Here is a 17,027-nt window from a genome sequence, read left to right on the forward strand (position 1 = left end):
GCTGTTCAATCGCTTATCGCGATCCTTCTCTCTCTCTCTCTCTCTCTCTCTCTCTCTCTCTCTCTCGTTCTCTCACCCTCTTTCTCTCTCTTTCCCTCTGTCAGTAAAAAGAGTGAGGACACCGATATAAAACGAGCTCGTGCGCTTCTGCGCTCACGTTCGCGCTCCGCTGAAGGCACGTAAAAACGTTTTACAACTCATCACCGTGCCTGTAACTTTCCAATATAAAAATTTATATCGATCGTCGCGAGGAATAACGCGAATGAGATATACCTAGTAGCAGCCAACGATTTTACAACGGCACCATGTTATATACATGATAGTGTGCGAGAGTATTAGTTACGTGTTTGTTTCAAAAGAACGTCCTACGTGTTATTTTAATGAATCGCTAATGCATCCATACAAGCTCGCTCGTTTATTACTGCAGGCAATTTTAATTCTGACTATGTTTTAATATACATTTATAGATACAGTACACATACACATATATTTATCTATATGTACGTATAGGTATATACGTTAAAAGGTTAAGACCTTTGTGGTAGGTTCAATGGAATATATATATATATATATATATATATATATATATATATTTGTGCAATATCATCCCTTCTTTCGAAGATTCTCAAAAGCTTTGTATTTCTCGTTAAAGCACGAAATTTGATTAACTCCGTAGCCTACGGCGCGAGTAGGTATCCGTACACGAGATTATCTTTATAATGCCTCTAAAAACGACGTGTTTATGTCCAACCGTGTGGCATAACATATCCCCGAGTTTGCCCAACGATGGCAAAACCCCTTCCCTTGATTCTTGGGTAAATGCCAAACGGCAAACCTTAACTTCCCCGTAATTGAAGGGCTCGATATATAAGGCTCCGTACGCGTGTCGGTAAATACAATCTACTTACCCTCCGTTCTAAAGGTTAAATCCCTTCTTTATAGCCAGGATATATATCGGATGCATTGTAAAAGTTACTCGGGTTACGTATAACGTAAAACCAGCGACGAAGATTTTTATATTCGGACGGTAACGAAAAGAGAAGAAGAGAGACGAAAAAAAAATTTCAAAGAAAAAGGAAGAAGAAAATTCGGAAAGTGCATTTCCTTCGGGTAAAACGACGGCATACTTTCTCGTTGGATTGTAAAAATATCAAAAGCTAAGGCGAGATAGGGAAAAGTACGATTTAACATTGGAATGCCAGCAACGAATCCGGTAATCCGGATTCGGAAGATTCACAATTATCGTGGTCATTCGTGCACACAGTAAATTCGCATAAATTAAATGGTTGGAGTCCCTTAGAACGCCAGTGGCCAGCCATTCTACAAAGGTACGGTAATAAGGTCCGGTGTAACTGGTGGAAAGAGTACCGAATTATTCCGTGGATTCTCTCTTTCGATTTAGTATACGACGCATATACGTACTTATATGTACATATCGAAAAGGAACGCCAAGAGTAGAATATAAAGGTCTCCTCTACTACTCTCTACTACGATCTTTCTCTGGTAGTTAATCTACATTTCGCTCGACTTACTTTCAGGTTTTCCACCAAGGAATCGGCCACGCACGCTATTGTGGCGGTACACAACACGGACATCAATGGGCAGACGGTGAAATGCAGCTGGGGAAAAGAAAGCGGAGATCCCAACAATGCTCAACAAACTGGACAGGTAAACGACCCTTAAGAAATTGGATCATTTAGATAAAACGATTAGAATATCGTCCGAAAGTTACGACCATACTTTACTCTCAATGGGCAGTATTTGACCTTATAAAAGTTCATAAAAGACTCAGTGAAATGCACGAGTGGTCATTGATCTCGTTTCTCTTGGACACATCCGTCTTGCACCGTCGAAATAGATACAAAAGGGCTGAGAGAAATCAAGAGAGCAGATCGTGAAAACTCGTCGGTTCAGAACTAGTGGAAGAAGGAAGTAATTACTAAGTTCGATTCCGGTCCTAGTTCCATCCGGTCATCTCTAACTCAGACTCCGCTATCCACTGTCGCTAAAGCAGAAATATGACCAGGTCGTTGCCATCTCTGTCTTTCTCTCTCTCTCTCTCTCTCTCTCTCTCTCTCTCTCTCTCTCTCTCTCTCTCTCTCTCTCTCTCTCTCTCTCTCTCTCTCTCTACCTCTACTTCGTTTTCTACAATTCTCGAAGGAAAGAATGCGAAAAGAGAAGAAGAAGGAGGAGAAGGAGGAGGAGGAGCAGGAAAAGGAAGAAGATAGAGGACAGAGAATCGGGCAAGATTCCGGTCTATTCAGGTGGCTCTCTTCGGGAGTGTGTTCTCGTCGGGTCTCTTAGCAATTAGCGCCGTTAGGACGAGTAGGTACGTCCGATCTGGGAAACGGTATCCAGAGTACGGTGCTTCGTCTCCTCGTCGGTTCGGATAGTACTTCCGCCCATCCATCCACTGTTACTCGGCCCGTGACATCGCTCTAATTGATCCCTATTCCCATAACGCGCTTCTCCCACCGAGTACTAGGATATCGAGTTACTACGTACCTTGTCATGCACGTATATACGTACATACAAACACGTACGTACATACATGCATGCATGCATGCATGCATGCATGCATAGATACGTGCATATATCTACTATCCTGGGCAGTTATCGGCTGCTCGACTTAAAGAGGACGTTGGAAACTCTGTCATCGACCGTTCGGCTCTCCTTCAAACCTATACGATACGATGATAGTAGGACGTTCGCGCTTTCACGAGAAAACGCGTTGTCGAAAGACCATCGTAACGCGCTTATATCGGTGCCATTAACGAAGTTAGGATCACCGTCGCTGAGATGAGCATCGTAATCTCTATGATCGTTCGAAAGTACCTGGAAGAAGTTATAAACCTAGCCAAATAATCGTTATTAGGTATATCACTTTCCTTCTAGCACGATTTCGAAGGCAACCTCCTTTTACGTTACGATCCTTATTATATTAGAAAAATGTTTAATGCTCTATTATGATTCTAACGTTAGAAAAATCTAATCGATTGACGTTAAAAATTGATATTAAAGAATAAAGAAAAAAGTTCGTTTTCAAATTCAAGCCAATATTCTCGGTCCTTTCTGTTTCATTGATCCCACTGCTCTTTCAGGCGTTATCGTCGGCGACGTACCCATACTATGCGGCGGCAGCAGCTGCCGCCGCGGCGGCGGCGGGCGTCGCGGGTGTCGGAGGCGTCGGTGGCGTCGGGGGTGCCGGCCAGCTCGGCTACTGGTATCCGCCCCAATCTTACCCGACAACGGCAACGCAGATGCAAGCCGGTGGTTTCCTTCAGGGAATGCAAGGCTATACTTACGGTCAGTTTGCAGGATACCAGCAGGCGCAGTATATGGGGTGAGTTTACCTTCCACTTGTCCTTGTTTGGTTTTTTTTTTATCTTCTACGAAAATATCGACGATCTTTCGAAGAATTCCAGAAATTTTTCGGATGATAACGCGATTCGTTTGTATACGATGCTTTATGGTTCTTTAAAAAGAGCAAAAAATTACATCACAAATATTTTCTATTTATCAACGAAATTCTTAACGTTTGTAAATTCGTCGATTACATTTTCTTGAACACTCTGTATGTATGTAAGTATATAGATATATTGTAAAGTATCATCAAACACTGTCACCTTTTCGTTGCCAGCTGACCATACTTGACTGATGTTACTGTCCGACTGTGGTCAGCCAGCGTCATTGCAGTTTAACCGAAACCATGACTTCCAGCTAAATGCAATTCCGTTGTTAGAGTCCGAGTAAAATTTTCCATTCGATATTAGGGAACATGTTGCTTTCTTTATCGAACGAATACTTCATCGAACATACATAGCGAAATTTACATATTATTTATGTACGATTTTTACGAGTAGTACATTCTCGTTACGTTTGGACATTAACAACGTTAAAATATGCAAAAACAGAATGGGAATGGGTGTCCATGCTGCTGGCACGGCAGCTGGATGGGGCCAAGGATTACCTGGGGGACCACAGTTACCACCACACCACGCTACGACGGTCACGGCACCCCCAGGGGTTCAAGCCGCACCCCCGCCTCCACCACCCCCGGCGCAAATGATGGCCTATCCGATGCAACAGTTCCAGGTAACCATTACTTTTCTCTATCAGCACGACGGTATACATGAATGTCCGTGTGTTCTGCCGTACCCCTGTACGCATCGATGCTTTCAATGGAATTCTGTTTTCCATGTTTCTATTAAATATTGCTTTTTAATTTATCCGAAGAAGATAGTAATTGTCATGATTTCTGAATGCTACATGCCGACATTGGTTCTGAATTAATGTACATACGTTTTGAATTACAACGAACGACGTCTAGACATTATTTTACGTTTAATATTTAATTATATACACTCCTCTGCTTTGTTAATATTTAATGTTAACGAAAGAAAAAAAAAAGAAGCAAAAAGTTACCTTTTGATTTTGCACGTTGTCACAGATACGCTTTCTCGATTTTTGAGAAAAAGTTTACATAACACTATTCATCCTTCATCGTGTATATTCACTGTTACATTTTTATTTCTATAATTTTGATCAATAGGAATGCATTTAACACGCATCATTTCGTCACATAGTAACACGCATGCTCCTCGCACAATTTATTAATCTATCGAGTATCTCCCTGGAATAACATCGTTCTTAATTCATTTAGAATATGCAAGAAAATATCGATATATACATTTGTTTCTCTTCACAAACGTTATAAAGTAGAAAAACTCATGAACATCCTCGATTGTAATCGTCACAACTTTAGCAGTATGTAAGCCAGAAGAGATACTCGAGTGGTCCATCTTAAAAGACTGTCTTTATTTACATATTTCGGTTCGCAGGCACAGTGATCGCTACCACTATCATCGCACGGCCTGGCTTATCATTTCTTTCGAATGTCACTTAGCATCAAGATAACTGCGTCTACAACCTGGCTCAACCTCAAATCCAGCCTGAAAAGTATCGCTGGATATCGTTCTTTCGTTCTATCGTACAGAATCACTCAGGAGCGGAAGAGAGGCAAGGTATATTAAGAGGGAGAAAGAATAAGAAGGAAGAATAATATTGTTGTTGTTGTACATACGTAGGTACTTTTGTATCGACGTGATAAAGAGAGAAACGATAAAGTTTCTCGTTGAAGAAAGAAAGAAAAAAAAATAGCATAAAATAAAAGAAAAAGAAATAAGAACAGTAAAGTAAAGTAAAGTAAAGTAAAGAAAAGAAAAGAAAAGAAAAAAGAAAAAAAGAAAAAAAAAAGAAAAAAAAAGAAAAAAGTAGTCTGCGTCGACGACATCTACTAATTAATTAATTCGCAATCGATCGACGATATCTTTTCGGTTCGACTGAGAGAGAAAAAAAAATGTCTCGTCCTATCGCCCTTTGACACTTTATACCGATCGATGTGTAGCGTAACGGCTTATTACCGTGTAACACCAATGTATTTTTAGTGTATCGGACTATAGGGGGTCAGAGGTTGAGTCATGGTAAAGGCAGTTTCAGTTCGATTAGTGTTCGTATGTGTTAGACGAGCGATTGCGAGCGAATAAGAGAGGGAGAGAAAGAGAGAGAGAAAGAGAGGGAGAACGTAGATGAAAGTCATGGGAGAAAGAGGAGAGAGAGAGAGAGAGAGAGAAAGGAAAAAGAATGGGAGGGAGTGAGTGAGAGAGATGTCGAGATTATTTCTATTTCCCTTCTTGAAATTCGGACCAAGACTTAACCAGCGTTTGTGTGTTCAAATGGTAAAGTGTGTTCTTGGTTGCGGTCCAGCTAGCGGATGAGGACTGGCTGACGCCTAGCCTTCTAGTGTGATGGTAAGCAAGTACATCCCACCGACAGGAACAACTTCTAAAGCAACAACATTTACCACCACCGACAGCAACATCAACATTTCCGTCACCATCGACGCCACCGCGACAGCAAAAGCAGTAAAAATCGTGCCGCTTCCGGCCTGACGTCTCGCGACACGAAGGGCAATAAAGGTCGAGAAACGAATATAATATTAGCTTAGCAAAACATAGAGAAAAAGGGGGAGGGGCGGGGAATAAGGTTGATAGAAAGTGAAATGTAGAGAGGAGGAGATAGATGTGAAAGTGGAAGGAGAGAAGAAAATAGAAAAAAGGGGGAGGGGGAGAGGTAAGGAAAGGAACGAAGAAGATACAAAAGCCGTGATAGATTTTACGCAAGATCCTTCCATCCTTAACTACCCCGTTACGAATTTCCACTCATCCTCCGTCGATTTTAATTGACTCGAGCTTGTAAAGGAGGAGAGGGATAAAAGAAGAAGAAGAAGAGAAAACGAACGAAAGAAAAAAAAAAAGATAGAGAAGAAATTCCGCTGTTGTTGAGCAATCGGTGACGACAGACATCCTCTCGCGTTAGTCCGCAAGAGATCTTAGTCTATTTCTAGTCTCAAATAATTTTAGGTAGTGTCTCGCCGTGTCACGTTAGTGTCAAGCGCTTAAGCACGAAAACACACGAGTTCTCGGATGCACGGACCAACCAAACGCGTTCGCGCAGCAACAGTTGTCTTAGTTTTACTACACAACGGCCGACTTTATGAATGCACAACGCACGCACGCTTGTCGAAAGAGAAGAAAAGAGAGAAAAAGAGATAGAGATAAAGATGAATCAATCGCTTAGGTTATGCACGCGCACGCGTCTACGATCGTGCGAAATCGATCATCCAAAACTAATTAGTCTCGTCTCCCTGATCGCATCTATATACATACATACATACCCCATTCCCACCCTTACCACTTAATCCCCTTGCGCTGTGTATAGTGCGTGCTTTTCGAAAAAAAAATTTTTCCAAATGGACCCTTTCGTCCTATAAGAAAGAACAAAGTGGGAAAGGTAGAGAATCATCGGATACCGATCTGTTTCGTTATTTTTATAGTTTTGGGCATAAACGCGAATAGAGAAAAAAAGAAAGAGAAAGAGATATGTGTGTAATCGATAAGAAACTCGAACTCGCACCGCCGTAAGAGTGCGAAGTAATCTTTTTAATTCACAGTGTATAAAGACTAGATAAAAAAAAAAAAGAAAGAAAAAAGAAAATTGTCGAGAAGTATCGTGAATTTACACGAGAAGAGAGAGAGAAAGAGAGAGAGAGAAAGAAAGAGCGAAAGAAAGAGCGAGAGAGAGAGAGGAAGAGAGGAATATATAAAAAGAAAATTATTATAAACGAAATCCAACAAGTAGCTAGTTAGATAGGTATATTATATTACAAAGTTGCTCGACGGACGATTCGAAATTCGGCGGCAAAGCGGAGGCGAACTTTTCCGACTTAATCCACGAATAAACTAAACGACGATGATCTACGCGTTTTTAATACTGCGCGCGATCACTTACGCTCGCAACCTCCGATAAAATAACTCTTAATAAACAAATGCTATTGCGAATCAGTACAACCAAACGTACTCTTTCTTAACTTTTACAAGAGAAAGAGAGAAAGAGAGAAAAAGAGAGATAGAAAGAGAAAGAGATAGAGAGATGGGGAGAAAGAATAAAGGAGATCAGTTTGCCAGGTGCAAGAGCATTTCATACACGCATGTGCATTTATACATACGTATTTGCTAGAACAAACTCGAGGCCAAAAAGACAAATCATCCGAGCGAGTCATCGTATTTAACAAAATAGATGAACAAATAAAAAAAATAAATATGTAGAGAAAGAAAGGGGGTAGGAGAGAGAGAGGGAGAGAGGGAGAGAGAGAGAGAGAACTTGTAAGAAAAAAACATAAGAAATGGACCGCTCAATACTCTCGAAGTATAAACATTTTTATTATTAGTTCTCGTCCAAACCGATCTCTGACATTCGACGAGACAAGTATTTTTATAAAAGGATCGTCGGTGTGCGAGCTTCGGGTCTCGCGACGCTCTCGATCGTCACGTCGTCGTCGTCGTCGTCGTCGTCGTCATCGTTGCCGTCGCCGTCGTCGTCTTGCGGCCGGTCAATCGCAGTAATAACCCTTGGTGGTTTTTAAATAAGCGTTAGATTTTTATATAATACTAAAGTACATACATAGAACCAAGCACTAACGAAGAAGAATAATAAGGAGAAGGAAAAAAAAGAAATTATGAAACTCGTGACTTTAAGGACACTTAAGCAATAAACCGTTAAGCTTACAAATGGGTAAAGATTAAAATAATAGACAAAATAAAAAAAAAAAAAACGGCTTTAGCAATCTCTCAGCCTCTCTGTATATCGCTCTTTAAAAAGAGAAGAGAAATAAAGACGTTTTAAACTGGCGAACGGAAGTCGCGCATTCTCAACAACGAATGAAGGCTTTGGGAGGAGACACGGAGAAAGAAGAGAAAGAAGAATCGACACACGAATATATCCTCCGCGTGTATTTATGCATTCCCCGCGTAATTAAATCCTCCGAACGAATAAGATAAAAGAAAAGGAAAAAGAAAATAAGAAAAAAAGAAAGAATGAAAAGAAATGAAACACGGTTTCCATGATGTCCCGAATTTCGACTCGGCTAATTTATAAAAGAAAAAAAATGAACGAATATCGAGATCGTCGGTTATTGTAATAAAGATGGTGTGAATAATAACTATGATAATCTGTATGAATGAACTAGTATGTACGATCGAAAGGAAGAGAGTGAGAATGAACGAGTGAAAGCGTAAAAAGCGATAACGATGAAATATATATAAATATAAATATAAATATATATATATATACAAATATATGTATATATATATACATATGATTGCACAAGCGAAAAAATGAAGATGAATGATGCGAAAACGAGAGAAAGAATTAAATACAATGCGTAGTTAGAAATATTGCACAAAACAGCACGAAAGTTACATTATATAGTGGCATTGAATTTCCTTCTCGTGTACGCGCGTCGTGTCTATCATCGGTCCAGTAAGTAGTAAAAGAACGGCTGCCATAATCGATTCGAATTCTGTATTTGATCATCTTTCGCAATGGTCGTTGAAGTAATAACGCGTTAGCAGAAATTAAAATAGTTGGACACAGAAGGTGTGTATGCGTGTGTGTATGTATATATTTCACGAATAGGTGGGTGGATTGGGAGAGAAATAAAGGGAGTAAGAGAATAAAAGAGAAAGGGAGAAAGAGAGTGAAAGAAAGGGAGAAAGAGAGAAAGAGATGGAGATAGAGGGGAAGGGGAAGGGGAAGGAAAGATTTTCGATACTTGAAAAGGTAGAACAAGGCCGAAGTTGTAGAAACTCGTAGAACGCGAGCACCATCTATCTCCACGTTCCATCTTTTATCTCTCTGTCGCCTCCGCTTCCCTTTTGTCTCCTTTATTTTTTTTCTTTTCTCTCTCTCTCTCTCTCTCTCTCTCTCTCTCTCATTTTTAAGCACTAACAGAGCGCGGTGCTCTTGCACCAACAAGAGCCACGCGCTCCCAACTTCCAGCAGCTACCCTCCCAGCCTAAGCTATATATATATACGTTTCTTCGTGCACCGCGAAATCCTCTCTTTGAAGCCGACGATGAAATCCGTGTTTGCCTATCCCTCAGAAATGAAACTGTCTCATCCTGTAGGAGTGCGTCGATGGATAGAAAGTCCATGAACTTTTCAGCGAAACAATGAATCAAAGGAACCGATATATAGAGAATATATAGAACGTACATTGAAAAGAGAAGAAAAGATAGAGAGAGAGAGAGAGAAAGAAAGAGACAGGGTGTTATAGAGAAATAGTGAGTGAGACGAAGGGAATGAATAGACGGAAAGAGGAGATAAAGAATGGGAGGGATAGTAACGACAGACAACGAACGATAGATCACTTTGTTATTAATCAAAAGAGATAGGGCAGATCGTGTTTTAAGCGAATCAAAAGCGTTCAACGTTTTCAAATCAAAAGGACAAGATGATCAAAGGGTGAGGCGTAGCAGCAATGGCAAGAGGGAAAGGAGGAGAGATGTTTGCCTGGCGTCCGGAGACGCCCGGAAACGTAACTCCGAACGAACGAACGAACGAACGGACGGACGAACGACGAAATCGAAGTTTTCGAGAGGTAACGTCGGTCGCGTTGTGTTACTCTCTTTCTCTCTCTTTCTCTCTTTCTTTTTCTCTCCCTCTTCACTCTTTTTCACCTTCTCTCTTTTTTCTCCCTTTTCTCTTCTCATTTTTTTTACCCTCTTCTCTTTTCCAACCCTTCGAATCGCGTCGGGTCGCGTTGATGAAAAGCACGATCCGCTTGGAATTCGTAACGTTCACAGACGAATATTAAAGGGGGAAGAAAAAGAGAAAAGAAGAAAAGAAAGAGAGAGAGAGAGAGAGAGAAGGATAGGTAGTGGAATCCCGTTAACGCATCGTTTCGCGGACTTTAAACCACGTCAAGGACTTACGAAGAGAAAGAGAGAGAAAGAAAGAGAAAGGGAGAGGGAGAGAGAGGTGCAAATGTCAGCTAATAATCCTAAGGTCCTCTCTCAACTGGCAGTGATAAATACAGCAGTTATACCTGCCGTAGGAAAACGTGGAAAAGACCGACTGGCGCCGACGTGATCTCGATGCGTGTAACGTAATTCGATCGATTTTGTTTCGTTTTATTTTCTGTTTGTTTTTAACAAAAATATCCAATGTAACTTTTTGTCAGACGATATCACGTATCGTTAAATCGATTAAAGAGACGTCCAATTCGACGGACGTTCGAGGAAAAATTTTTTAACGATTAACATCGAAAGAAAATTTCTCTTTTATCCCACCCGTCGTATAATATAATATTCTAGAAGCGCCTTATGTGGACACGGCGCGAACGCATTGAGAAGGAGTAACAAAATGATAACAAAAATATATATATATATATATACATACATCATACCTGCGCACAGCGGCGATGATGAAAGCTGTTATTTTGAATCGTCGCGCGTGAGCGAAGCGCGCGCGTTGTGCGTGGTGGAAATAATAGATAGATAGATAGATAGATAGTTCATAAGTCGAACGAGGAGACATGAGAAAACATAAGGGAGAAGAACAAAAATCATGTACATTATTAGTTAGGCGAAAAAGAAATAAAAAAAAAAATATAGGATATTTTTGTGAAAAGTGGGACGAGATAGAGAGAAACAGAGAGAGAGAGAAAGAGAACAAACGTAACGTTTGTGCGACGAATCTCGCCAACAATTTAGTGTAATAATTAAAAAAAAGAAAAAGAGAAAAAAGAGAAAAGAACAAAAAAAAAGGAAAGAACGAAAAAAATGAATAAGTACGCGAAAGAAAATAGCAACGAAACGAGCAATTTAGAAAATTTATCGGAAAAATCTTCTAACGAAATTCTATATCTCGAAAGTGCTCGTAAGGATCAGAAGGACTAAAGGGAAAACTTTAGTCTTTCTTACGTTTCCTTGATTTTTTTCCTTCTTCCCTCATCGCGAATAAAAAGGTCTCACTCCCTCTCGACGAAAACGCGTCTCGTTGCGCCTCTCGTCTCGATTCCACTTTTAAGATGGAGTTCCCCGGGGCCGGATCTCTTTCAAAGAATCAGCGGGGATGACTCGTCCTGTATAAAATGTTTTAAGAAAAAGGCGCCTTAAACAATTGAGGTGTGTATATTAACTTTAAGCGTAGTAGTCTCGTACTGTTGTCTAGAGAGAGAGAGAGAGAGAGAGAGAGAGAGAGAGAAAGAGAAAATGCGAGAGAGAGAGAGAGAGAGAAAGGACACCGAATGAAGTTAGCCAAGTAAGTGGACGCCCACCAAAGGGGAAACCAAAAAATGTAGTGTATAATAAAAATAAAGTGATAAGTAGGTAATTTTAACTTAAGCTATGCTAGAGAAATGTTAAGGAGGCGGAAGAGTGTTAGTGAAAATGTGAATGGAAAGAAGGGACGAAGGATGTAAGAAAGATTTCAGAAAAGAGAAGAATGGAATACAAAGGAAAAACAAGGAGAATACTTATTAACAAAAGTTTGTCCGAAGGAAGAGCAAATGGATAAAAAGGATATGTGTAGGAGAGAATTTGCGAAATCCACTTATGGTACCTAAGACTTAAGGACGGCGAAGCGTCCAGTTACAACGCGAACGACACAAATAGCCATTACACATTTGAAGGAACACGCGTAATCTTTACCAATACATACCTATATACACAATAAACACGCGCATGTAAATACACACGTTCGAAGGAGACACCTCGTACGCGCACCACTCCGTTATATATACAGACAACATATACGAATACATATACACAGAACATACAAATAAAACAGTGAGAAAACATCACACAACCTGTACATCGTAGCCACACGCGTAGAAAACGTAGCGGCGAGAGAAACTTAAACGAAAAACGCTCTAGACGTAGTGTCTAGCCTAGTCTAGCTTGTCGGTCACTAAGTTTACGAGTAAGAGGAAAAAAAAAGTCGTCACGTGAAAAAAATAGCGCAGTAAGAAATTATATCCTCAGAACGCATACCAGAGCACCGTTATACCACGGCGTTACACGCACACGCGCACACGCGCACAATATTAACACGCGCCGCGGCTGCTGCCACCCTTCAACCCTCTAATCGTTCGCCGAAGTCTCCACCCGGATTCGGAGATTCTACGAGACCCTTACAACGTGTCCGATATCAATATGATTCTCGTCGTTCCAACGACGACAATTTTTACCGTCGTCGTCGTTTAAGCTTTTCAGCAAGCTGCCGCTTCTGGCATTTATCGAATCATGACATTTGCGAGTTACGATGGAATCTAATTTCTTCTTCTTTTTTTTTTTCTTTCCTCTTCATCCCTCTTCTTCCTTAACCAGCAATTTCAATCCACTCTTTCTCTCTCTCTTTCTCTCTCTCTCTCTCTCTCTCTCTCTCTCTCTCTCTCTCTCTCTCTCTCTCTCTCTCTCTCTCTCTCTCTCTCTCTCTCTCGACCAATTCTTTATATTTCTTTCTTTGTATCCTTTTGCTTCGTCATTCTTTATTCCCTCCTCCTCCTCTTCCAAACTCTACATCATCCCTCAATGGCAAAACGCAATTTGAAATCCGCTGGCACACGATTCTACGCGTCGCAGATTTTCTTCTAACAGAAACTTATCGGGTGATAGCCGACAATCATTGAAGAAACATAACTTTAGAAAAGTCCTCTCGTTCTTTTCTCGTCGGGGATATTATACGATATGTATATGTATGTAGTAGGAAGTACGTGATACGTCTTAGCGAGGATGTTCCATAAGAGAGATCTACTAGTACCCTCGCAAAAGTTCCGTCTCGCTAGAGAATCGATATGACATTATATTTTATATTAATTTATCACGCACTAAATCGTTCTCCGTTTATCCGTCGTTAATCGATTAACAACTCAGCAGCAGCTCATCGAGCTCTCCGTCAGAGATTTTCTTAACGATATAATATGTATATGTATCAACCTACTTATGTGTATATATCGTACGAAGACAAGCGAGGTGCAATCGTCCTTTTCATTATTGTATTTTTTTATTAATTATACTTTACGATAAGCGTAGAATGTCTATCCTGGTTGTCGTGTGCGTTTTTACTCAAAAAGAAAGAAAAAAAAAAGAAACAAACAAAAACATAAGAAAAAAAAACAAAGGAAACGATCTCCTTGTCTTTGTGATCCATCCGTTCCGGCCGAATTCAAAAACAACCCTTCGATGCTAGTAGTTACACTTTGTAAAGGGAAGGAGGGCAGCAGTCAGGCCAGTTGGTAAATACTTTAACCGATTCGCGGAGTTACCCCGAGTAATAATGCTTAGAATTTAGTGACACGAACGTTTTAAATGAAACGAACACGATTTCAAGAAATAATGCAGAACATTGCGAATGAAAACCAAAAAAAAAAAAAAGAAAAATAACAAAAGTAGGAGCCGTTAAGCATAGGCATAAAAGTAATATATATATATATTACGCGAAAGACTACAAAACAAGACGTGCACATCTATATATATGATACAAAAATTATGTATATTATATATACATACATGTGTAAGAGAATAAAACATTAGCCGACAACTAGAGAATATATCGAATAACAAATAAAAAATATATATATACACACACATAAGCTTAACGAGAATAAAAAAAAGAGGCGTACGTGATGGCGTTATAAAAAGAGAATGAAACAAAAAAAAACATAATGCGTGTAAATGCGTGGCTCGCGAGATAAACCAAACACTGTGTTAAATACTTTTAGCCGTAAGCGAGAAAAAGAGAACTCGAACTACCATTCAAATCGTATATAACTCGTAAGAGAATAAATATAATATAAACAACAACAACAGAACAAAATAAAAAACAAACACATTGTAGCTAGCCTGCCGGACCCCCTGAGCCCTTATACATATATACATATATATATATATATATAAATATAAGTATATATATAATACGTGTAATGTATGAAATACAAGGGAGAGAGAGAGAGAGAGAGAAAGAGAGAGAGCGATAGAGTACGATCGAGCGAAAGTGTGAGAGAGCAAATAAAAGAGACACAGCGCGCCTCGGTAAAACAAACTAAACCAAAAAAAAATAAAAGTCAAAGAAAAATAAAACAGAAAGAGAGAGAGAGAGAGAGAGAGAGAGAGAACAGGGGAAAGTGTAAGGAAACATACAAAAATGGATATTATTAAAGAAAATAAATAAAAAACAAAAAAAACAAAAAAAAAACAAAAAAGCCCCAAAAAAAGGAGAGGTGGAGGAGAGTTGCTACCAAAAACAAAAAAAAAACAAATTTATGGTAATTACGATCGCGTCCGATTCATACAGAGAAAAAAACACCTACGACGTTCCTTCATTTTTTCGTAGTTTTTCGTACGAGAAAACGACGTGCGCGTTACGGGCCTCCACGCAATCGGTCCACCCCCATCCAACCCCCAACCCCCAACCCGGCGCGGCATGCGGCATATCACTTACGACCGTACGCTAAGGAGTTAGGTGCCTTTTTCCACATCGTTATGTGTGCGTGTAATTCTTGGAAGGGGATAACGAGGATAACGCGAGAGAACGAAAACGAACGAGAGGGAGAGAGAGAATGGAAAAGTCGGTAATCATCGCGAAGGTAAACGCCAAAAAGGAGAAGGGGAGGGTAGGGTGAAAAAGGGAAAGGAGGGAGAAAAAGAAAAGGGTGAAATGGCAGAACGGAGTTCGAGGGAAGAGGGGCCGGTTTTTGACATCCATCCATCGTGCATCGTCCGACTTTTTTTCCAAGAAGCTGCGGAAGAAGTTTCGCTCTCGAACATGCTGTGTGTATATGTATCTGTATATGTGTAGTTTAATGGGAGGAGACGAAGCGATGCATGGAAGAAGAAACGGACCGTGCACGACGAAAGCAACAAGAGAACAAAGAAAAAGATAAATGAGGAAAAAAGAGATAAACGAAAAACGAAAGTGAAGAGGGTGAAATATAGGAAGAAAGGGAAGGACGGGAGGAAGCGTATAAGGGGAGGGTGTAAAAATGGCGTTCGAGCGCGCTTACGCGATTTAAGTAACGTATACTTGCGTGATTCAATGAGAAAACGGCCCGCGGGGTCCCATGGCAGCCTCGTTGCGTATTTAAGTTTAAACGGCGAGGAGTAGAAATGGAGTAAAATAGGGAAAAAAGGAGGAGGAGAAGAAGGAGGAGGAAAAAGAGGAGAAGGAGGAGAAGAAGGAGGAGGAGGAGATGGTATGAGCGCGCGCGCGCTCCAGTATATATACCGAAGGACAGTTTCGTGAAACAACGCCGAGCGTAGCCTGTATAATGTACATGTAATTTGCCACAAAAACGCGACGGATAGCCGACGATACACATAGGACACACACGTATATCCAGTTACACTGAGACACAAAGATATTGCAGATAATACACGTACAGACATACACGTACTTACACTTAGTACACCATCAAAGTCAAATGCACACAACTACGCAGCATACACACATATATACACTTACGCGTGCTGCACGTACGAAAGTGCATTGGTATAATAAGGGAGCGAGAAGAGCGTGAGAGAGTGGGAGAGAAAGAGAGGGAGAGATAGGGAAAGGGTGCAACAAGAAAAAAAACTTAAGCGAGAGGGAGTGAGAGAGAGAGAGAGAGAGAGAGAGAGAGAGAGAGATACCTCTAGAGACAAGTCTCACACGTACAATAGAATCGCGAGACGCCCTGGGACGTGCGTGAGAAAACGTGTATGATATTATATATACATAAACATAGCATATAAAGTATATTATAAAAACAAAAAATGATGAATATAAATAAAAAATATATATATAAATACTATATGAGAAAAAGTAAACAAAGTATAAATATGAATGAAGTATATAAACGAGAATATAGGATAAAATACGCTTAGGCTTAAGGATATAAGATATTATTATGATGATGTATGGTTGGTTTATAATGTAAAATATATTATAGAAAATGTATTCTACCTCTTTACTTCTCTCAATATCACGACCAAACTTCCTTCATCGTCCTCGATTATAATAGCCCGAGAAGAGCGGTCAAGGTAAGGTGAATCGAACGGCTTTTCTAACGCTTGCTAATTTATTACACCCTTTTTTTTCATCCCTTCCACCGAGTCCGAAGTTGAATATTTTTTGTCCGCCAAAGTGCTCCGCTAATTTTCTTTCCCTCGCACACTTCACGATCCTTTCGCATAGAAAATTTCTACGTAAACGTAGCTCTCTTCGATCTTGCCAAACACTCCAGCACCACCCCCAATCCCAACTTCAACCCCCAAAACCAACGATTCTGTACAGTGTTAATACGTACAAACAGATACGAGGGTTAAAATTAAGATAGAAGACGCGCTTGGAAACTAAGAACATTGCAGATTAGTAGATTACGTTTACGGCTCGAGCAATCCCGTGACTCGAAGATTAACGACACAAAGCTGCGCATAAGTTCCGTCTGACATTATCAAGCCCATCGTTCCAACAGAGAGAAAACGGTGGACATAGTTTAAGCTTTTCTCTCTCTCTCTCTCTCTCTCTCTCTCTCTCTCTCTCTCTCTCTCTCTCTTTCTCTCTTTCTCTCTCCTTATACATTTCTCGCGGTCGGATTAATCCCATCGAGCCGAAATGATTTACGATAAATGGAATTACGTTTAAAC

At 40.2% G+C, this 17,027-nt stretch overlaps 1 protein-coding gene across 8 annotated transcripts in view; it reads left to right on the plus strand.

The window, feature by feature from the left end:
• The window catches only part of LOC127062112 (nucleolysin TIAR), a 387,317-nt gene extending 370,979 nt beyond the window's left edge, over positions 1-16,338 (plus strand). For all 8 annotated transcript variants that reach the window (XM_050989791.1, XM_050989797.1, XM_050989795.1 and 5 more), the window contains 4 exons: positions 1,539-1,668; positions 3,102-3,343; positions 3,915-4,095; positions 5,767-16,338. In XM_050989791.1, the coding sequence (XP_050845748.1) occupies positions 1,539-1,668; positions 3,102-3,343; positions 3,915-4,095; positions 5,767-5,808 (595 nt within the window). In that variant the 3' untranslated portion in view covers positions 5,809-16,338. The remainder of the gene's footprint in view (positions 1-1,538; positions 1,669-3,101; positions 3,344-3,914; positions 4,096-5,766) is intronic.
• The last annotated feature ends 689 nt before the right edge of the window (positions 16,339-17,027 follow it).

This window comes from Vespula vulgaris, chromosome 3 (assembly GCF_905475345.1).
Source record: "Vespula vulgaris chromosome 3, iyVesVulg1.1, whole genome shotgun sequence".
NCBI lineage: Eukaryota > Metazoa > Arthropoda > Insecta > Hymenoptera > Vespidae > Vespula > Vespula vulgaris.